The 23,433-nt window shown below is 38.2% G+C and overlaps 1 protein-coding gene across 1 annotated transcript; it reads right to left on the minus strand.

Annotated features, from left to right (window-relative positions):
* Positions 1-185: 185 nt before the first annotated feature.
* Positions 186-22,234, minus strand: LOC133469617 (myosin heavy chain, fast skeletal muscle-like). Its single transcript, XM_061756898.1, has 39 exons — positions 22,102-22,234; positions 21,742-21,959; positions 21,536-21,679; positions 20,108-20,264; positions 19,990-20,017; positions 19,785-19,899; positions 19,583-19,675; positions 18,338-18,401; positions 18,160-18,258; positions 17,980-18,083; positions 17,765-17,903; positions 17,572-17,690; positions 15,728-15,877; positions 15,484-15,654; positions 15,093-15,399; positions 14,941-15,020; positions 14,775-14,862; positions 13,848-13,965; positions 13,376-13,499; positions 12,436-12,572; positions 12,107-12,362; positions 10,833-11,075; positions 10,594-10,770; positions 10,371-10,516; positions 10,189-10,279; positions 7,406-7,795; positions 7,203-7,329; positions 7,004-7,122; positions 6,482-6,678; positions 6,219-6,402; positions 5,941-6,106; positions 5,729-5,853; positions 4,171-4,479; positions 3,894-4,097; positions 3,599-3,724; positions 1,533-1,703; positions 1,253-1,453; positions 1,046-1,177; positions 186-650 (listed from the first exon to the last, which is right to left on the minus strand). Exons 2-39 carry the CDS (start codon positions 21,937-21,939, stop codon positions 633-635), a joined length of 5,817 nt encoding a protein of 1,938 aa, XP_061612882.1. The 5' UTR covers positions 21,940-21,959; positions 22,102-22,234; the 3' UTR covers positions 186-632.
* Positions 22,235-23,433: the final 1,199 nt, after the last annotated feature.

Consider the following 23,433-nt stretch of genomic DNA (forward strand, 5'->3'; position numbering starts at 1 on the left):
TTTTTTTATAACATTTGAATGCATATATTGTTATATATTATTTATTTTGGTTGTTATATCCAATCAAAAAACATGTTACACATCAAACATACGCTGAGCAACCACATTATGACCACTGGCCACTATCATCATATCCAATGAAAGTGCAGTATCCAATATTCAAAACTGATGTTCAATTTGAGTGACACTGCCAGAGAGATGTATTTAAAAGCACATATGTTCATTATTGTTGTTATAATTTGCAGTGGTGAAGAACTGTACTGTAATCATAATGAGAATTGCGTCTAATTTTGGTTGCCTCAAATAGCTGCATAAGAGTAAAACATATCAGGAAGAGCTCTCAGTATGATGCAGTACAGTTCTACAGCACCTTAAACATATTCAAGATGTAATCGGATAGATATATCAGAAGTGTATTAAAAATGGTACGAAGTGCTGTAAATCTTTTGGGTTTTAGGCAGTATATTTACAGAAAGAGATAAGCAAGACTTAATGTATTATGCTGATTTATTCGACTACAGTATCACAGCAAAACCAGTTGTTGAAATTCATCAAATTAAATTGAAATTTTCATTTTTATCGAGCGCAGAGTTGGCATCGATGATCTTCTGGGTGTAGTTGAGTTTTGAGTTCTATTCTGATTCAGCAACCTATGTCACAAAACAACAGAAAAGAGAAGAAAATGATATTTTCATTAGTAAAATAGCCCACCCTCCCAAAAATAAAAATTGGTTTCAAGGCAAAGGCTTCATGATGTCAACTTCTTCTGTGTATGAATGTGTTTTTTTGTGTGATTGTGTGCATGCGTGTGATTTTGCGTGTGTGTGTGCGTGCGTATTTTATTTGCGGATGTTTTGTTTTTTTAAAAGTGCTTTATGAATAAAGTTGAGTTGAGTGTTTTAAATCAGACAGTTTACATTAACACATGCATTGGCATTTAATTCAATTGCATAGCCGAATTTCTATGCCTACAGTATATCACATAACATGATGGTCAATTATGTGCTTTTGAGTTCCCTTATGTAATATTAGTGCATGAAGTTACCCTTCCAAATTCTCTGCTTTTGCTTCTCATCTTATTGATCTGAGACTCAGCAATGTCTGCTCGCTCCTGGGCCTCTTCCAGTTCATGTTGGACCTTCCTTAATTTAGCAAGCTGAACATTGGCCTGCTCCTCCTGTGCAAAGGATTAGTTTGAAAAAAGCATTCTTTGTCATTCATAACGTTATGAATGGTTCGAATAGGACCTTACCACTTCTTCATTTTGCCGTTTGTATACTTTAACTTTAAGTTGCAGTTTATCAACAAGGTCCTGCAGCCTCAAAACATTCTTCTTGTCCTCTTCTGTCTGGAATGTAAGCTCCCTGATCCGTCTCTCATATTTACGAATTCCCTTGATAGCATCTGCAGCTCTTCTCTGTTCACTCTCCATTTCACTCTCCAGTTCATGCACCTGGAACATTTCCCAAAATCCAAGAACTTAGCTCTCTTCTAAGTAATGACGCCGGACTCACATGAACATGTTTGCATACCCGAGCCTCCAGTTTCTGGAGCTGCTTCTTGCCCCCCTTCAATGCAATGCTCTCAGCTTCATCGAGGCGGTGCTGCAGGTCCTTCACCGAGACCTCCATGTTCTTCTTCATCCTCTCCAGGTGGCTGCTGGTGTCCTGCTCCTTCTTTAGCTCCTCTGCCATCATAGCTGCCTGCATTTACACAAGCAAATGAAAAAAAATGAAAATGGAAATTTGAAAATAAAGATCTAACTGTTTTGTGAGTCAAGCTACAAAAACAATTACACGCTCTGCCACTGTGTAGTATACCTTTTGCCTGAAGTAACCTAGGGTAGGCTCCAGTACCCTGGAACCCTGCTCATGATATGCGGTATAAGACAGATGGATGGATATGGGCCATTTTCATGTAATTTGATCAATAATAGTAAAGACACTTGTAAATATATATATATATATATTTTACTATTTTTATGCCACCTTGGTTTGACATGGGTAAACGTCTCCCATGCTGAAACAGCCACACTCCTCTTTTAAAATTAAAAAAAGGTTATTCATGATTTAACATTTTTGGCATTTATAATAAAGGGGATCCTTATTGACAGAGCAAATGGTGGTGGCCCATTGAAATACACTTTATAACAGTAAAGACAAAAGTGCATAACGGTAAATACATAAACATCTTAAAAATTGTGTTAGTTGCACAACTTATCTGATTTGCACCCCACATTCTGCAGAAACAAGTGCCTAAATGATCCTAACTCCTGACTAAACCCATTGCACGCTTGTCTTTATACAATCCTAATAACGGTAAAGACAAGCAATCGTTCCGGCACTTTCACAAATTCATACATATTCACTTATCTCAGAAATAACACAATTTATTTTGGTGTGGGCTATTGTGTGACGGTGGGCGACTGGTTAGAGCGTCAGCCTCACAGTTCTGAGGACCCGGGTTCAATCCCCGGTCCCGCATGTGTGGAGTTTGCATGTTCTCCCCGTGCCTGCGTGGGTTTTCTCCGGGCACTCCGGTTTCCTCCCACATCCCAAAAACATGCATTAATTGGAGACTCTAAATTGCCCGTAGGCGTGACTGTGAGTGCGAATGGTTGTTTGTTTCTATGTGCCCTGCGATTGGCTGGCAACCAGTTCAGGGTGTACCCCGCCTCCTGCCCGATGCCAGCTGGGATAGGCTCCAGCACGCCCGCGACCCTAGTGAGGGGAAGCGGCTCAGAAAATGGATGGAAGGATATTGTGCGAATGCAAAATGGTTGCCTAATCCTGGCACTTCTGATCACCGAGCCCTCTGGTGTATTGGAACAACACAAGGAGGCTCTCTCAAGCAGCATTATTGGTTAGAACAATTTGAGTAACAAAGACGGACCGTTTGTAAAAGAACAAAAAAAAGGAATTCTGAAGACACTTAAAATGCATTTGCGTTAATTTTCATGAAAAAGACATATTAAGAAAGAGGAGAAAAATCCTATATATCCAAAAATATAATTAGCATTTTCAGAAAACCTGTTGCAAATCTTGAAACTTAATTTCGGACACCTAACGGTGAAGACATTGTTGCATTTAAAAGTTTGAAAAATATTACTTTCAAATATTTGTTTTCCTTAGGAACAATTCTGACCTTTTGATAGATAATGGCTGTCAATAATTAAATTATTTTTTAAATTAATGTCAAATACTCATACAATATCAGTAAAATGAATTGATTTGCAAAAGGAAATTCAGTGGGCCATGTATTTATTTATTTAGTATTTACTGATCAAATCATATGAAAAGGACCCATATTATTCTTTCTATTTCTCACTGGATTCAAACTCATTCAACAAACAAAATACTGTAGGGAGTGTCGATTCAACACAGTTGTGAGGTATTTCCTCTCATGTCGTCCTTATACTGCTTTAAGCCCATCTAGGCAATATTTGCATTGTATCTGGTGATTGCTGTGATTACTTTCTTTGGTATTTCATATCAGCATCTCTCAGCATTCACAAACACACGATTGCTGAGGTAATTGCAATTTATAATCATGATGTGTTACGACCAATACAACATCAAATAAATCATGAGGTATTTACATCAGTCATCGCTTTTTTTGCTTTCTCGTCAGCATTGCGAGCCTCTTGGATCGTATCCTCCAGCTCACCCTGCAGCTGGCTGACATCTGCATCCACCTTCCTCTTGTGGTTGAGAAGACTTGTGTTCTGCATTCAAATTACAAACAAGGAAAAATCATTTTTCACAGTTCATTATTAAGTCTGCAAACACAAGTGTACAATACACAACTTAAATTCCAGGGCGATTAAAACAGATTCAAAAGCTAAAGGGGATCAAGTTGATGTGTTAGCGTACATTTCCATGAATGCTCCCCACCTGTGAGTTCAGCAGACCAGCTCTCTCACAGGCATCTGCCAGTTCCTGCTCAGATAATTTGCGGCTTCTGTCTGATTGTTCTAGTGCTGCCCTCAGCTCTTCCACTTCAGCCTGCATCAAGATGTTCCTGCGCTCCAACAAAGTTACCTGCTCCTTCAGGTCCTCTTGACTGCGCAGTGTATTATCTAGAAGAAGGGTTTGCTCCTGGAGAAAGAAAAATACAAGTTTTAAGGTCTAAATCGTATTTGTATTGAAAACTGTCGGAATATTGTTTCACTTTGAGGTGGGCTTGCAGGCTCTTCAACTGCTTCTGGGCTTCAGAAGCTTGCCGGTTAGAGTGGCTCAACTGCATCTCCAGTTCGTTGAGGTCAGTCTCCATCTTCTTTCTGATTCGCATGGCATCATTTTTGCTGCGTACTTCAGCATCCAATGCAGACTGCAAGGTGTCCACCATGCGCAGGTGGTTGCGTTTCATCTGTTCGATTTCCTCATCCTTCTCAGCAAGCCTTCGACCGACTTCCCCCTTGACTTGAGTGAGCTCAAGCTGGATACGAAGTATTTTGGATTCTTCATGTTCCAGAGAAGCCTGGAATACAAATATGGCATATGTCAATGCTAAAAGACCGGCATTCACACTAATATTGGGGTTCAATGTCATTAAAATATATTTTTCCCCTTTTCCTTTTTTTTCGGTTCAGATTAATGGAAGGTCATGCCAATGTCAAGAGCTAGATTTGTGGCATGCTCAAGACAGGGGAGCAAGTGTTTCACCCTAAAAGTTAATCTTTATCTGGTCTTAAGTATTGGAGATTTTCCACAAAACCAAAAAGTGACACCATCAACAGAAGTGATTTTGCAATGATATGATGCCATTGCTTGACTAAGCGGCCCACCGTTTCCATGGCAAGAACGTTTCCTTGATCAACTATGGGGAAATTTAACAACTGATTAATGAACTGGTTGTATTTTTTTGTTAGGGCTCAATCAATTAATAGGGCCCTAATTAATATTTGCCCTTTTCCTTTTCAAATTGGCAAACAAATATTTTTTGCTGATCTTTGCCGATTTTTTTTTACACATTAGTACATTACAACATAAAACAAATATAATGACATTCAAACAAACATAAAATCTGTCGTTAAGTTAAACAAATACGACAAAAGTATTGTACAAAAAGTATTGTAAAACAGTCAATTGTTCTGCTTCCAATTCATATATTTATTGTTGTACGCATTAAGGGACCAAAAGTAAGTTATTTTAGTCATTATACATTTTTTTAAATAATTGGCCGATTAATCGGTTATCGGAATTTTATAAATATGTGAATCAGCATCGGTGTCAAAAAATCTTTACTGTTTGGTTTTATTTTTTTATGGTATGGCAGAATCACGCTCTGAATGTTCAAAATTCTTCATTTGATGTCAATCTTGTATTCAGCAGAACGATGCCTCTCACTGTAAGCTGCCATAGCGTAGATCAGGTCTATCCATATGGTGGCTCATGGGCCACATGCGGCCCAGAAAAGTAGGAAACAACACCTGAGTAGTCCACTTGGAGAAGCTGAGGGCAACATGTCGAGTGGGCTTCCAGAAATTCCTACAACATCCATCCTACAATTTTGCTTCGAATGCTTCAAGGCGCAATTAACCAACAATTAATTTCAAACAATCAAGATCAATTACTTGATTTCTATGTCCATCCTCAGTTTCAATGTCCCATAAATGTAAAGCACTCTGAGTTGCATTCATTTCACTGTATGAAAAGTGCTTCATAAATGTCACTGTCATTTCTTCTTATATTAAACAACGATAAAAATACCAAAAGGGCCACATTACCTCAGCCTCCTCCAAAGCAGTCTGGATCTCTGTCTTTTCAGACTCTGTATGTTGTTTAGTCTTCTCCAGCTCGTGCATGACTTTACCATTCTCACCAAGTTGGTCAGAGAGGTCGGAGATCTCCTCTACAAATCATATTTCATATCCGATAGATTATTAGACATATGCACATCCTTTAAAAATATTTGTTTGGTTTACTATCAAATACGTACGCTGTAAATTTGTATTCTCTCGTTTGAGGACATCAAGGTGATCCAGAGCTTCTTCATAAGAGTTCTTGATTTTGAAGAGCTCTGTGCTGAGGGAACGACATTCCTTATGCGAGCCTTCCAGCTCAATTTGACTTTCTTCATACTTCTGTCTTGACTCGGACAAAATCTAAACAAAACATCATTCATTGGTCGTTCAAATGTGTAAGCCTACAGTAGCAAAGTTAAGTAGTCCTCCATCCTTAATAACCAAGAATGGCTGAAAAGGGTATCCCTCTGACCTTATCAAAGGTTCTCTGCTTTTTATCCAGGAGAGCTGCTTGCACATTGGCCCTTTCCACTTCAGCCATGAGGTCTTCCACTTCTCCTTGGAGCCTCTGCTTTGTCTTCTCCAATGAGGAACACTTGGCATTCACAGCCTCAATAGCCTCTTCAGCATCTTGCAAGCGTTGAGTGAGCTTTTTCCTAAACAAAGGCAAGATTTAAGAGTTCAGGAATGACTGCTAATTCTCAAAGCAAAGATTTGTTTGAGTGGAAAGCTAACTTTGCCTCTTCTAGCTCATCAGTGCGCTGAATGGCATCAGTCTCATATTTGGTTCTCCATTGTGCCAACTCGCTGTTGGCTTTAGACATTGCTCTCTGGAGTTCAGCTTTGGCCTCCTGCTCTTCTTCAAACTGTTCCCTAAGCAGATCACAGTCATGACGTGCAGATTGGAGAGCGTGGGCCATGGCACTCTTAGCCTAACAGGGAGGGAAATTTGTGTTTTTAAACAAAATTAAACAGATTTTTTTTTTTAGCTCTGCCATGGAGGTTGTTTTCATCTGTCTGGGTTTGTTGGTACATTTGTTTGTGTGCTACTTATGTCTCCTTTTTTGTGGTTGTCATTTTGACATTTTTGATATGCTATGGAACAGCCAAAGTCGAATACCCTAAATTTAGATTAGAAGAGGTTGGAGTTTAACTCTAGTTTTGGGAAAACATACCTCAAAAGTCACAAAAAGACTTTCATTCTGAATAATGCTTATTCCTTGGATTTTTATTTTAGACAACACTAATACAACAGACCTTTGTTTCCTCCTCAACTTGTCTCTTGAGCTCCTCGATTTGCTGGGTGAAGGCAAGCTTAGCCCTTGACATCTGAGAAAGGATTGCTTCTTTCTCCTCCAGAAGACGAGAAAACTCACCTGCTCAAGAGTTAAATTCAGGAAATACAAAACCAGAAACGTTCCCACACACATCCACGAGACTGTAATCAGCACTTTACCATTTTCATTCTGCAGCCTTGCCCTTTGTGCGTTTAATTCGGTGATCAAACGAGAGTCCTCATCATGTTTTGCCTTGTGTTCACTCAGTTGGTCCTCCATGGAGTGACACAGCTTCTCATAATGAATCTGTATTTATTGATGAAATAGGCAACTCATTCATTAAAACATTTCTTAGACCAATGCCTTTAGAATCCCAGATTACCTTTGCTTTTACTGCGGCCTCAATGTTGCCGGACATGTCATCAACCTCCATCTTGTACTCGCTCTTCTCCTTCTCCAGCTTTTGTTTGACCCGCTGCAGGTTGTCAATGTGCTCCCCCAGCTCGGCCACACTGTCGGCGTGTTTCTTCCTCAAGGCGACGGCTATGGCCTCGTGATGGAGCGTCGACTCTTCGAGGTCCCGTCTCAGTTTCTGAAACTCCACCTCTCGCTTCTTGTTCATTTCTATCTGAGCTGCGGTGGCCCCTCCGGACTCCTCTAACCTCTCGCTAATCTCCTCAAGCTCCCGTGTGAGTTCACCCCGCTGTTTCTCCACCTTGGCTCGGATAACATGCTCTGCTTCAATCTCCTCTTCCAGCTCTTCAATGCGTGCCTGAGGTAAGAACCAATTCAAACTAGTAGTATAAATGTATACAGTATGTATTTTGGTACATTCATAATTTATGCTGTATTGAGGTGTTTTCTTTATACCAATTGTTTTACCGTAAAGTATAGTAAGTACATATAAGTGCTTGAGTGTTGAAAAAGGTCAGATTTTTGTCTTTTTTTTTCAGTTTGCACAATAGGCCGAATTTTACAGTAAGTCAGGTAGGTTACATACAAGGAAAACTACAGCAATCAGAATCAGAGACAAGGTCAGAAGCATCTCACCTCAACTAAGGAAAAAAAAATAAATGGAAAATTGCTCAGTGATCCAAAGTCCTTTATTTTGCAGATTAAAGTACATTCTGCATTACATTTGGGAATCATGGACCCAGATTCTGGAGGAAGAGTGAAGAGGCAGAGAATCCAAGTTGCCTGAAGTCAAGTCTATACAGTGCCGTGAAAAAGTATTGGCCCCCTTCTCAAATTCTTATATTTTTGCATAGTTTCCCCAATTTAATGTTTAACATCATCTAACAAATGGAAATATCAGACACATGTAACCCAAGTGAAATTAAAATGCTGTTTTAAAATGGTGATTTCATTTATTAAGGGGAAAAAAAACTATTCATAGTTACCTGGCTCTGTGTGGAAAAAGTAATTACGCCCCTTGTTAAATCATGTATTAATTGTGGCTAATCACAATTTTTGGTTAATTTTCACTGCTCACACCCAAGCCTGATGACCTCCAGATCTGTTCAATCAAGAAATCACTTAAATAGAATCTGTCCCGACAAAATCAAGTCGGACAAAAGATCTAAAAAAGCTGCAACAAAATGATAAGATCCAAAGAAATCCCAGAACAGTCGAGAAATAAAGTAATTGACATCTATGAGTCTGGAAAGGGTTACAAAAGCCATTTCTAAAGCTTTAGGATTCCAGCGAACCACAGGGAGAGCCATCATCCTCACACGGAGAAAACATGGGACAGTGGTGAACCTTCCCAGGAGTGACCAGCAATGACTCATCCAGGAGGCCACAAAGGACAACTTCTAAAGAACTGCAGGACTCCCTTACCTCAGGGTTAGGTCAGTGTTCATGACACAACAATAAGGAAGAGACTGGCCAAAAATGGCATCTATGGCAGAGTTCAAAGGCGAAAACCACTGCTGACCAAAAATAACATAAAGGCTCGTCTTAAATTTTCCAAAAAAAACAAACATTTGAATGAAAGACTTTTGGGAGAGTAATATATGGACTGACGAGATGAACGTTTCACTTTTGGGAAGGTGTGTGTTTCGTTACATCTGGCGTAAATGTAGTACAGCATTTCAGAAAAATAACATCATACCAACAGTCAAATATGATGGTGGAAGTGTGATGTCAACTTCTAAATGACTTAAGAAAACAAAATGAAGGTTTTGAAGTGGCCTTGTCAGTCCAGACTTAAATCCAATTAAAATGCAGTGGCATGACCTTAAAAAGGCAGTTCATGCTCGAAAACCCTCAATTTTTGCTGAAGTCAAACAATTCTGCAAGGAAGAGAAGGCCAAAATATATCCAGAGTGATGTGGAAGGCTCATTGCCAGTTATAGAAAACGCTTGATTTCGGTTGTTGCTGCTGAGAGCTGGCCAAACAGGTTTAGGGGGCCATTACATTTTCACACAGTGCCAGGTAACTATAAATGTTTTTTTTCCCTTAATAAATGAAATCACCATTTAAAAACAGCATTTTAAGTTCACTTGGGTTATATTTGTCTGAGATTTACATTTTTTTGATGATCTTAAACATTAAAGTGGGGAAACTACGCCAAAGTATAAGAATGTCAGAAGCGGGCCAATACTTTTTCACGGCACTGTAGTTTCCAAAGTCAGTCATGGTTGCAGTGCCATATCATCTGCAAGTGTTGGTCCACTGTGTATTCTGAAGTCCAGAGTCAAGGCAGCTGTTTACCAGGAAATTTCCGATCACTTTATGCTCATTTATCCTGACTAGCTGTAGGGAGATGCTGATTTCATGCACCAACAGGACACCTGCACCCACTGTCAAAACTACCAAAAGCTAGTTTTAATAATTACAATACTACTGCGCTTGATTGGCTAGCAAACTCATCAAAAATTATTTCCATTGAGAATCTATGGGGTATTGCCAAGAGGAAGATGAGCAACACCGACCAGACCCAATAACGCAGACGAGTCAGTGGCTGCTATCAAAGCAACCAGGGCTTCCACGATAAATTAACTTTCCACGATATTCTAATTCATTGACTGATTTCAAAAGAAATTCTGGATCTGCATGAAACTAACTAACTTGTAACTTATTGATTTATCAGGAGGCAAATATTTAAACCTTGCGGAAGGTCCACATTTTCCTGGTGTTCATTAATCTCATTTGTGAATTACCTGCAGTTCCTTGATCTTCTTATGAGACTGTACCGCTACACTCTGCTCATCTTCGATTTTGGATGTAAGTTGGCTTAATTGAAAATCCTTCCTGATAATGTAAACACAAATACATTTATGTTAATTAGTACATTCATAATGTAATTGCCATCCTGTTTAAATACTTCTGTGTCAATGCCTACTTTTTTAGGTGCTCCTGCAGCGTCTGTTGGTCATTTTCTAAATCCATTATGGCTTCTTGGGCTAGTTTGAGATCGCCTTCTATTTTCCTCTTGCTCCTTTCGACATCCATGCGGTTCTTTTTCTCTTGTTCCAGAGAATCCTCCAGCTAGCCCATTGACAGATACATTTCATTAAGATTTTATATTACGTATATTTTGATTTAGGTAAAAAGTAAAGACGAACATCATCAACTTGTTGCTCCAGCTTGATTTTAGCTTTGCTCAGAGAGTTGGCCTTGTCTTCCTCGGCTTGGAGGTCCTCAAGGGTCTGCTGGTGTGACTGCTGCAAGGCTGACTTCTCCTTGGATAACTTGGCAATGGTATCATCCAGGGAAGACATCTCCTCAGTCAAATTTTGGACCTGAAGAAAAATTAAAAAATTCAACAAACATCCCGCAGTGGGATTGCTCATTTGATGCAAACCTTGTTTTCAGTGGCATGCTTTTCCTTTTCAACTTTGGCCAGGGTGAGCTCTAAGTCATCAATATCCCTTTTCAGCTCAGAGCATTCATCCTCCAGCTTCCTCTTCTTAGCAGTGAGTTCAGCATTCAGCTCTTCTTCATCCTCCAGTCGTTCACTCAGTTCTTTGGTTTTTGCTTCCAACACAATCTTGTTCTTTATGAGTCCGTCACATCTTTCTTCTGCATCTGCCAGGCTCTCGCCTTCCTTCATTACAAAAGACAACACATTATATTATGTTAATTATTACCCAGTATATCTATCTATCTATCTATCTATCTATCTATCTATCTATCTATCTATCTATCTATCTATCTATCTATCTATCTATCTATCTATCTATCTATCTATCTATCTATCTGTCTATCTATCTATCTATCTATCTATCTATCTATCTATCTATCTATCTATCTATCTATCTATCTATCTATCTATCTATCTATCTGCAGCACTGTCTATCTAACCATCTATCCTCCATCCATCCATCAAACTTGATTACATTGACCAGTATAACAAATCACAACAAAAATTCCACTGTATTAAAATATGCTATATTATTCCCAAAGTAACATTTTCCACATTCACTCTTAATATATGAGCTACTCATAACTTTAGTCAACATTTAAAGGTATATTTCAAAGATGCCCTAGTAAATTTTACAATATTTCAAAACATCATTGCTAGTGTTTGTGAAATGTCAATTGTGGGAATTTTTGACATCATAAATCAAAAAATCACCACTGATTGTACTGCTTCTTGGATTACAATTTTATGGTGATTTCTGTGTGTTCCAGACTCTGTCTCCTATGAAAGCATATTGAGTAATTTAGCCCAGCTCAAAGGTTTAAACATGTTATTATATTACAAAGGCAGGAGATGCTGTGTGTTAATCAATTATGCACTGTGTGCGTGTGTTCGTGCAGTTTTGCATGTTTATGTGGGTGTGTTTTGCATTTAAATGTGGCAGTGGGAGGGGTGGGTCTTGTATGCTTCTTGCCATTTTTTGTCAGTTTTAATTTCTGTAAAGCGCTTTGTGTTGCATTTTAATGTATGACAAGAGCTATATAGGTACATTTGATAAGATTCCTTGAAAACCTTTGGTGACCCACCGAAGAGGTGTGCCTCACACTTTCAAAATGGCGGGGATATATTATTTATTTATGCACCTATGTCCCCACTGAAACTACACATGGTTTACATCCACTCATCAAAGAAGGTTTCATAAAGTTTGTACTCACAGTTTGGATCTGCAGACACAAATCATTCTTCTCCTGAACCAGGGAAACCATTTTGGCTTCCAGCTCCTTTCTCTTAGCCTCGGCTTTAGCTAAATCCTCTTTGCATCTTGCAAATTCTTCTTTCATAATGGCCATTTCCTTCTCTGTCTCAGCACTTCTCAAGAGTGGTTTGATCTTGAAGTAAAGCTTCATCCAAGGCCAGTGTTTGACATTCATGAAGGAGCGAATGTTGTACTGAATGCTGTAAACAGACTCTCTACAAGAGAATGGAATTCATCCCGTAAAGTCAATATGATTATAATTATTTGTGCTGCCATAATTCTCCCTACCTCCTTTCTGTCATCTGCTGAATTTCCTTTCTCCTGAGGAAGCCACGACACAAGGCTTGAGTAATGGTGATGAGAGAGGCCAGTCGCGCATCCCTCATTTCTTCTAGGAGACCCAAAAGACCTGCTTTGAAGAACACCTACAGGAACCAAAAACACATTTGACCATCATGATTTTAGAGATACAGAACGTCGAAAGAGAACTGAACATCAAATATGGAGCATTACGAGGGTGTTTGCGCAACACTGTAAATCCTGAGCAACTGGGGATTCAGTATCTTGCTTAAAGACACTTCGACATAGTCACAAGGGCTTGAGGGTTGAACCCACAACGGTCGAGTTGGGTCGGGAGACGACCAATCTACCATTTGAGCCATGCCGCTCTGATGGGCTGACTAGTCAATGTGATGATGCATACATAGTTTATACTGTATTGTATATTTTATAAACTGACCCTCAGTGCAATTTTAATGCATAATTAGTTGTGGAATGTAATCAGGGATGTGAGGTAAACTTTACTCAATGCATCTAAGTATTTCATAGCTTTTTTTTTTATTTTTTTTTTTTAACCAAAATATAGTATTCATGTTTTCCCAATTAAAGGAAATGTAAATTGTTACCCGACATTTATTGGGTAGATTCAAGTTTTTATACTGAAAAAATGAGTGAGTGACAAAATAAAAATAAAATAAAATTTAAAAAAAGTAAAAAAAAAAAATATATGTTATTGGAAAAAAAATGGAAATACATTATCACTAGGCCTACTTCATTGCATCGTACTCATAACAACTGAGTTACGACTACATAATATGAGCTGGTTTATTGTTTTGGAATGAGTGATTCTGTTTTACAGGTTTAACTTAGAGTAACTTATTTATTGATTGATTGATTTATTTATTTATTTTAATGTACAGTGCGTTAGGTTTTACAGTGGTGAAAATACCTTTGTATGCCCAAATCGATACTGTGTGTGATCCACATCTATAGATCCTAAGAGCTTCTCTGCAGCTTTCTTGTTGTCAATGAATTGTCCATCAGGGATAACGCTGGCATTCAATACTTTGTACCTACAGAAAAGTAGAAGAAAAATAAAAAATATATATATAGATAGATGTTTTAATTCCTTGAGGAATGGGCATTTTTCGCAAAATGTCCTTGGTTGACTAAGGGGAAAATCAATTAAAACTTAATCAATGAATTGTTATTTGTGGCTAATTATTTTTTATGCCATGTGACAATCTATCTCCAAACATCATGAACTGTTTCAAAGCCAGTGTCGCATTGAGCAGACAGACAGAATCAACTTCACCTCCGATCTCAATTTTTCCACAATTAAGACATGCTTAACAGCCAACTTCTTAACGATCCGTTAAGTGAATATTATCACTTTACTCACAAATGTCCATTTTGCTTACCTTTGCTTGAAATCCCCATACAAAATCCGACTGGGAAAGCCTTTTCTGCAGATTCTGATTCCCTCCAGCACACCATTACATCGGAGCTGGTGTATAACCAGATGGTGTTCCATAATTCCTAATTGAAAGCCACAATTATAATGCAATCATGTTGCCTCCAATGACATTGAAGTTATATAAAAATGGTATTTGTACACTTGTCCAAACATTATTCACCCGTGTCTATTCATCAATTTGTATATAAGCAGCAGGCACGTGCACAGACATTTTGGGGGACAGGTGCTCATGCCCAAATAAAGGGCACCCATTGCCAAATTATTCATCCAATTAAGAAAAAAACAGTAGTATGTATTTAATTTGTGTATTTATTTCTGTTAACACAATCAATCAAAACAGTCAGTATATACAACTATTAAAAAAGGAAGTTAAGGGAAAAAGTCAACACACCCCTGTTCAAATGACAGGTGTTTGGAAAGAGAGGGAGGGGGGCTTGGGGAAAGGCGGGAGCATTTGTCGAATTCTACCAAGGACTCAAATAAATGCCCGTGAGATTTCAAAGCACTTTGGGGACAATTGATAACAGAGATGGTAATTATTATTATTTTTTTTTTATAGTGCTTAATGAAGAAGAAGAATAAAAAGGGTGCAGCGAAAAGGGATACAGGTAATGATTAAAAGTTTTCGTTTAGGGCAAAAAAAAAAAAGAAAAGCAGGTCCTAGAGCACCACCTAAAGGTTATGTGTGCCTGTGCCTGTTAAGCAGGATCACGTAAAAACTACCCAACCAATGTCCATTAAATTTTGTGGAGGGGTGGTTATGGCCATGTTGAAAATGTTATGGAACAACTCAGATGCATTTTTAACACTTGCACGGCTTACTTCCTTATTAATGATTGGGAGAGTGTATAATATGATGAGACAGAAATACCTGGAGTTTTAGTTTCATTTGGAATGAGACATCTAACAAAATGTGGATGGGTACTCCTGAGATTTGTCATGAGCTTCCCAAGGTTCTCCTGTTGGACAGAATCATTACCATCAAATGTTGCAAACTTCCCAAACTTTAACTGAATAATATTTCAGAAAGCTGTTACCCTGAAAAGAGCTGAAACAGTCTGGAAGGATGAGCCCTTCTTTTTGGCAGCTTTCTTGGCACTTCCTCCAGCAGAGTTATCTGATAGCAAATGTCTTATGAGAATGTTACAACCATAATAAAACTGTTGGAACTACTAATTCAAGCTCTTACCATCTGATGAAGAATAACTGCTGTAGAGAAATGCCAATAATTTCAGGCCTGCCTTCTGGAACAGCTGGACTACAGTTTCATTGAGAGGGTCCTTGTTTTTGTCTAACCAGCCTGTGATGCTGTAGTCCACAGTGCCAGCATAGTGCACCAGAGAGAAGTGAGCCTCGGCCTTGCCTTTCACAGGCTTGGGCTTCTGAAAGTTGTTTGATTTTCCAAGATGCTGGTCATACAGTTTGTTTTTGAAGGTGGCATCTGACGCCTTGGGGAACATGCATTCCTCTTCAAGGATAGAAAAGATGCCCATTGGCTGTGGTGAGAAAACAGTAAAAAAACAAACAAAAACACCATTATTTTCCATTTCTCTCCAAAGAGGGGATTGTTTGTAAACAACCTTTTCAATTAGCTCTATACAAGCAGCCAGATCCATCCCAAAGTCAATGAACTCCCACTCAATGCCCTCTTTCTTATACTCTTCTTGCTCCAACACGAACATGTGATGGTTAAAAAACTGTTGCAGTTTCTCATTGGTGAAATTGATACACAGCTGTTCCAGACTGTTGTACTGAAAGACACAACCATATAACTTTCACTTAAGGACTCTTTTGTGATTCCAGTAAATGTGAATGCGAACGTACGTCGAAGATCTCAAAGCCAGCAATATCCAAAACGCCAATAAAGAACTGACGTGGCTGCTTGGTGTCCAACATTTGATTGATGCGGATGACCATCCAGAGAAACATCTTCTCGTAGACTGATTTAGCCAAAGCACCGATGGAATTGGAGACCTGCGCAATGATATATAAAACAGTTTCATCAAAAATAAATAGGCCATGATAAGAAACCATTGCAACTTAGTATCCTTGCTATTTTGTAATGTCACTAGAATTCTGTGGGACCTTGTACAAAATGCTGGACACTATTAGTGTCCTCCCACCTGCAACCCCAGATTAAGGGGAGATTTTGACCTTAGAGTTTCTACTGTAATTTTTAACACATTAATTTTTCTACTCTTAGTCAGAGTTTTGTGAAAAATTATACGAACTACAATGGTAGTGTCTCCTCTTGTAGTTACTTCCATACAATTTTCACTGAAATTGTTCCCTTTAGTTGTTATCTAGAACAGTGGTTTTCAACTGTTGTCACCCGTGGACCCGCTTTTTCCTATTGTTGCAATGGGTGACCCACTTTTATAGAAGTTAAGAACAATATATATATATATATATATATTTTTTATTTTTTATTTTTATTTTTTTTTTAAAATAGACTTTTAAAACATGATCTGTATGTTATATTTTTAAACGCCGTTTAAAATGAGTTTGACATACCGCCAAAAGCATATTGCTAGCCATGATGCATGCTTGCCGGAGCCTGAGCTGCACTGTATTTGTCTAAGGAGTGAACTAGTGACTAGAGCACAAGTGAGTAACTTTTCCTTTCGCTTACATAATATGTTACATGTGGGAACTTGGTATGCCTTGTTGGTGTACCGAAAAAATCAGCATACAAAAAAGTAAACTTTTGATTATCGCAGGGGTTATGTTCCGGAAAACCCCCACAGTAAATGAAAATCCATGAGATAGCAACTACGTATAATACTGTACATTCCAATAGCAATTTGTGAAAATGCACTTTAGAGAGAGGTGCAGCTATTTTATATGTTGCATTCCACACACAGAAAACACATGCACATGACTATCAAGCATGTTCTTGAATGACGTGAACAACAGTCCATGCAAACATTGTGTGAACAGGCGATTTCCTCACGGTCTTGGCAATGTAGTCAGCACAAAGCATTATGGGTACACAGAATTCATTGCAGCGATGTTTTAAACTACAGTACTGTAGTTGTAGAAAATCAAGCTAAACTGGGCTTCTTACTGCATTTGTTCCTGTCGATATTGTTATGAGTTAAGGTTGGTATTTGTGAAATTATTTCAGAAAACTCTGACTGTGGCTTGTGTTTTATTCGGATAAGATACTCACTAAGGTTTCTTTATCTGCTACAAAAAAAAATATTTATCCCTATTGACCTTTTGTTCGTCTTTGCTTCTACACTTAAATCAATTGGCTGATAAAGCTGACTATCAGAGATGTGTAAATGAGTAACTGCACAACATTGACCTTTTAAAAAAATGTGATCCACTGAATCCCTAATAAATGAACTGTGATATGGCAATGCATTAATGTACATTAAGAAAATTTACTAGCTGTCTGCGACCCACCCAGAATGGGTCTGTAACCTACTTTTGGGTCAAGAACTACCAGTTGAGAATCACTGATCTAGAACATCTTACCTAGTTAAATTTGTAATGTAAATATTGTTGCCATTGGTTGTTTTACTTTGTGTTGTATGCTGGCACATCATATTACTTTGGAATATAGTTGTTTTCCACCCAATACATTGCTTTGAGTTTATAAGAGTCATGGCATTGGAATGGTTTTGGAACGATTTAAGCGTTTCTTTCCAGCATAAACGTACCTGTTGCACAGTCTGTCCTTTGGTTACATATTCATTCCCCACCTTCACTCTGGGATAACACAGCGCTTTCAATAGGTCTGCAGAGTTCTGACCCATCAGATAAGCTGCTTTGTCAGCCACTGATAAAAATCAGATTCAAATTTATAGTTAGAAATAAAAGAACATAGTGCAGAGTTCTGGTAATACAAATTACCCTCTGTTCCATCTGGCTCTGCTTGTTCTTCTCTTTGCTTCTGCTTGAACTTCATGTTCCCATAATGCATCACAGCACCCGTTAGCTTGTAAATGCCGATCCGCTCCTCTCCACTGAAGCCAAGGGTGTCTATGGCACTCTAAAATGTGACAAAACCTCTGACAGTACATCCATGTCCATTAGGGAATGACATTTTGTTTAAAATTTAGTCTTACATCTGTAGCCATCAGCTCGTCACTATCATTGATGCTGGCTACACTGATCTCCCCCTGACTGACAAATGGGTAGTCGTACGGGTTGGTGGTAATAAGCAGAGCCTCTGGAACGATAATTTACAGCAAGAATGCATAAGTACGTCATTTGCAACAATAACTACACTTTTATCTAAATGTTACCGATGAGCTCAGGCTTTTTGTTGGACATGATCTGGTAGAATATATGGTAGCTCCTTTCTGCAGACAGCTGGAACGTAACTCTGGATTTTTCCAACAAATCTAACAAACATGAGTTAATCATGAACAAAACAATGTAACAATAAAATGCATATACCTTTTAATTTTCATTAAAACTCACATGTTTCAATATCAGCGGAGGCCAATTTTCCTGTTGTACCAAAGTGAATTCTTATGAATTTGCCCTGAAAGATTAAAAAAACCCATAAAAACATAAACATTTAAATATGTTAAGAATATGCACTCACTTGTTAAATTAAACAACAGCTGTATAAAAAAATTCTGCTTTACAAACATGATTGTAATGCTCAGTTTTGAGTGACGCTGTCGCTGAGCTGAGATTCCAACTGTGATGTTGACATGGTAACCACCACCTCACTTTGCTGCCCACAATACACATAATAGCTCTCTGCCACTGCCAATGCCATGCATGCATTATTACCTCTGCCAAATGCAAAAACATGGTGGCGAAAGGAAGTTTATTTTATTTATTTTTTTTTTTTACCTAGTTCCCAATATTTAGTGAATTCTACATAACCCATTTTCACAGTTTCACAGTGTTGTAATTTATTTTCATATTCACTCTGGTTGTACTTGGCGCACATGGGACCCACTTATCAAATGTTTTTTTTTTTTTTAAATGTTCAATGTATAGCAGTTTGTTTACAGCAACCTACAGGACTTTAGTGTCAGGAATGTTCACAAAAATAAATCCAACAGACACATACCTGTACATTAGAAATGTTTGGACAAACTGTACTGTTCTACATACTGTAGTGTCACATAAACTGCAAAAACTCAAAATGTTACCAATAATATTTGTCTTACTTCTAGTCAAAACGTCAAAACTAATCTGATTAGACTTAAATAAAATAAGTGACGCATCATTTAAAAAGTAACTTGTTTGTAGATAATATTTTTTTATTTTTATTGTGGCTACACAGGTGGCTACACATGTAGTTTACCACCACCAGGTGTGACTGTGGAGTGAATTAATTATGTGTGCAATTGTAAAGTGTCTTTGAGTGTCTAGAAAAGCACTGTATAAGTGTAATGCATTATTATTATTATTGTTATTATTATTATTATTTAGGTGTAATCAGATTAGTCTAGACTAGAAAAAACACTTACTTCATTGGCAATTTCTTTCTACTTATTTCAAGTAAATATTTGCGTGAAAATGGTCTAAAACAAGTTTATGTGTGGTATATTATCAGATTACTCTTAATTAGAAATAAGACAAATATTCTTGTTAAGATTTTTAGTTTTTGCAGTGTAGATCATAGTTGTCCTTCCAAAAGCAGAATTATCTATGTAACTCTTGCATTGGATCTCAATAAATAGATTGTGCTATGGCTTTACTCACAAAACGTGAAGAGTTATCATTTCTGACAGTCTTGGCATTTCCAAAAGCCTCAAGCAGAGGGTTAGCAGAGATGATCTGGTCCTCCAGATTTCCCTACAACAACAACAGCAAACTCAAAATACATATAGCCTACAGTACAAGATGCAATGAAAGGTTACAGTATTTCGCTTTCATAAGAAGATAGAAATCATTTTAACATTACCTGTAACTTGCCAGTGGCACCAGAGTCTTTCTTTTTGTCCCCTGACCCTGCAATTGTTGCAAAGTACTGGATGACGCGCTTGGTGTTGACTGTCTTCCCTGCACCGGATTCTCCACTACAGGATAGAAATAAAGACATCTGGAATAATTTGTGTTTTATTTCCTTACTTAAAACACAATTTGTTGTGAATAAACATGCAACTTACGTGATAAGGATGGACTGGTTTTCTCTATCTAGAATAAATAACAGCATGGTTACATTCTAAATTGCAATGCTTGGAACAACATGCAGAACTTTTACTGGAGTTAATGCAGCTTGTTTACCAGTGAGCATGAACTGATAGGCATTGTCAGAAATGGAAAAAATGTGTGGTGGCGCCTCTTGGCGCTTTTTGCCCCTGTAGGCCACCACCACTTCTTGGTTGTACACTGGGAGCCCCTTGTACGGATTCACAGTGACACAGAAGAGTCCAGAATAGGTCTGAAAGCACACCATATACAGTATTTTTGTGGCTGAATACTTGTGTAGGCTGCAGGGATATTAAACATACAGTATATTTGATTCAAAAGCACACTGGATGAAAATACATCAATCTTGGTAAACTGCAAAAAAAATCGAAAATTTAAAGCAGCTGATTGGATAGATGCAAGTGATAGCAATTTATTGCTATCACTTGCATACTACTGAATCACAGGATTATATCCATTGTTTATGGTATTTGTTTTAAAAGAAAGGCTATTTTCCTTCAAAGAGGGGTTTCCATAAGGGAAAGAAAAAGTTGTGATCTCTAACAGGGGCCCGAGAAAATTTTTATTTCCGGTTTGCTGCATTGAAGTGATCTTATTTCATGAGGCTCCAAATCCATGGCGGCGCCCCTGACTACAATGATAGTTGTAGAAGGTCTTGCAACATATATATATATATTTTTAATGCAGTACACCTATTGCAATATTTATTCTAAAGCAGGATAGGATATTCAACATTCATGTTACGAATAGGCATGAAAACACGTGGAACATTTTAAGTATCCATAAACTACCAAGAAGTTTCGCTAGGGGTATTTGGAAATCTTCAATATTCTGTAATTGTACTTATATATTTTATAAATATATATAGAAAATATGGCTATTTGGGTACGTGATGGAGGGATGTACAATGCATAGGTAAATTGTGACTCCAGTAACCCTGCAGTAGATGAGTGTGTAGGATTGAGGGATTTACCGTACTTCTAGTCTAATCTGGAATTTAAAAAAAAATATTTTGTATTATTTTTGATTATTGATTATTTTTAAACCGTGATCATTCGCCTAAATTCCCATGTTTCCAACTGGAAATTCCCCACATTTGTGTTACAACAGCCAAGGAGGTTATACTCTTTGAATGTTAACCAAAGGGGCAGATCCACAATTTTTGCATTGCAATCATTTTTCACTATTGTCCTTTTCAGTGAATATTGCATGAAACCAATAAAATGTAGGCGTAACCAGGGTGTGGACTTTATATGGTACAAGGATTTAAAATTTCGTGCCGATCCAGTTTCAGGTGGTTTGGCATTGATGGAGGTATGGAGATTACTTTGTGGCACTGGCAGTCTTGTTTAGCACAATTGTTTATAGGTAACAACAGAAACAATGTTTAGAATAAGAACCAACTTTGCATGTCAGAAATCCAGCAAGTGTGGAAAATGCTCACAGGACCAAAGTTACGCAAATTCTTTCGGTAAACAAAAAAAAATCTGTTCCAATGCTCACATAAATCATCCATGCTGCATAACGCTCTTTGAGGTTGTACAGCACGGCAGCCTCGTTGAGGTGGGTCATCATGGCCATGTCCTCAATTTTGTCAAACTTGGGCGGATTCATAGGGAACACTTCGTCATCCGTCACCATGACAACCTGCAAGGTTAATAAGGGTTAAACGCAAATCAATCTGGAGAATACACATACCTCAACCATACCTTTCCCGCATCTGTTTTTACAGTCACTTTCCCCTTATCTTTGCTCTGTATTGTGCCTTTAACAAAGAGCTCTTTCGGATCCACCACATACACTGAGGTTTTGGCGTCAAAGGGCCGATTCTGGGCCTCGATCCGCTCCCGTTCAGGTCGCCTGAGGTAAGGGGCCGCCTCCCCAAACACAGCCATTTCAGCATCCATATTCACCTTTGCAGTTTACGCTAAAGATAAGTGTCAGAGCTGTTATTCTGTCAAAAGCAATGTTTTTAATAACTATCTGAACTACCAGAAACACTATGGTGAAGTCTAACAGGATCTATTACACAACAACAACAAAACAATGAAACAGTCAAACATACTCACCAGCAGGAGTCTCAGCTGAAAAATGCAAACGACATTGGCGCTAAAGTCTTTTATAAGGTCTCCAACACCTATATTTAGGTCAAAGCCATGTGGCGGGTAGAGAGCGATTACTTTGGCATGTGATTTAATGAGGATATAACTGAGCTTTTGTTATAAACCCAAGGCACGGAGTCACTGGGATTAAGGATAAAAAAAATAATAATAATGTCAAAGGATGGCGACCTCTACAAGAGATACAAAGCTTGAAACAATTAAGGCTCCATCAAAAATGATTCCGCCTTGGCAACAAGCACAACACACACAAGAGCTGCAGTTGTCCTCTTTCAATCATGCAGTATAGTGTATGCGAATCTCAGAAAGCAAAGTCAAAAGAGCTTTAGAATAATGCCTCATCATGGGCCCGGTCAGTCTTGTTTGGGGAAGCTGGCCTGACAGGGTTCACTGTCAAAGTATGTGTCAATAAAACATCATAATACTGAGGGACTATTCTGAATGTTCCATCCTTAACCGTTGAAGGGCACACAGCTAAGTCAATCTACTATTTTGCACACTGGACATGCTGCCTAATTATAGGTTTTTAGATATTAGAATGATAAAAATGACCTCATGAGTGCTTTGATGGACATATGGGTCATTTTCAAATAATTTGATTAATAACTGTAAAGACACTTGTTAAAAAAATATTATACAGTACATAGTGGAAATAACCCCATTTGTTTTGCTGTCTGCTGTTGTGTAAATACAAAATGCCTGCTCATGCGTGCACTTCAGCTCACAGATCCCTCCGATCTATTGCAACAACATAACATCTCTAGCTACCTCATTCACACAAAAATGTGACTGCATTTATTTACTTCATTTAATGTTCTCTTTACTGTATCCTCTACACTGTTTTTTTTCTCCAAAATTTGTTTGTATGTCTACCACACAATTGTAGAATTGTCAATAAACCTTCTTGAATCGTGAATCTTTTCTTCTATCCTCCTATACCCAAAAATGAAGTATGATGACAAGAGGGGACTGTGAAAGCTAGCAATAGATGACTGTATTATCAATCCATTTTCTATACTGCTTAAATTTGTCCATTTCATCCACGGCCATCAGCTAATGTTGCAGCATGATGATGCACGGCCTCATATTGCAAGGATTTACAATTCCTGGAAGTTGAAAACATCCCAGTTCTCGCATACTCACTGGAAATGTCACCCATTGAGCATGTTTGGGATGATCTGGATTGGCATATACAGTACACGACAACGTGTTCCAGTTCCTGCCAAAATCCAGCAACTTCCCACGGTCATTGAAGAAGAGTAGACCCAATATTGCACAGGC

The sequence above is a fragment of the Phyllopteryx taeniolatus genome, chromosome 19 (assembly GCF_024500385.1).
Source record: "Phyllopteryx taeniolatus isolate TA_2022b chromosome 19, UOR_Ptae_1.2, whole genome shotgun sequence".
Classification (NCBI taxonomy): Eukaryota; Metazoa; Chordata; class Actinopteri; order Syngnathiformes; family Syngnathidae; genus Phyllopteryx; species Phyllopteryx taeniolatus.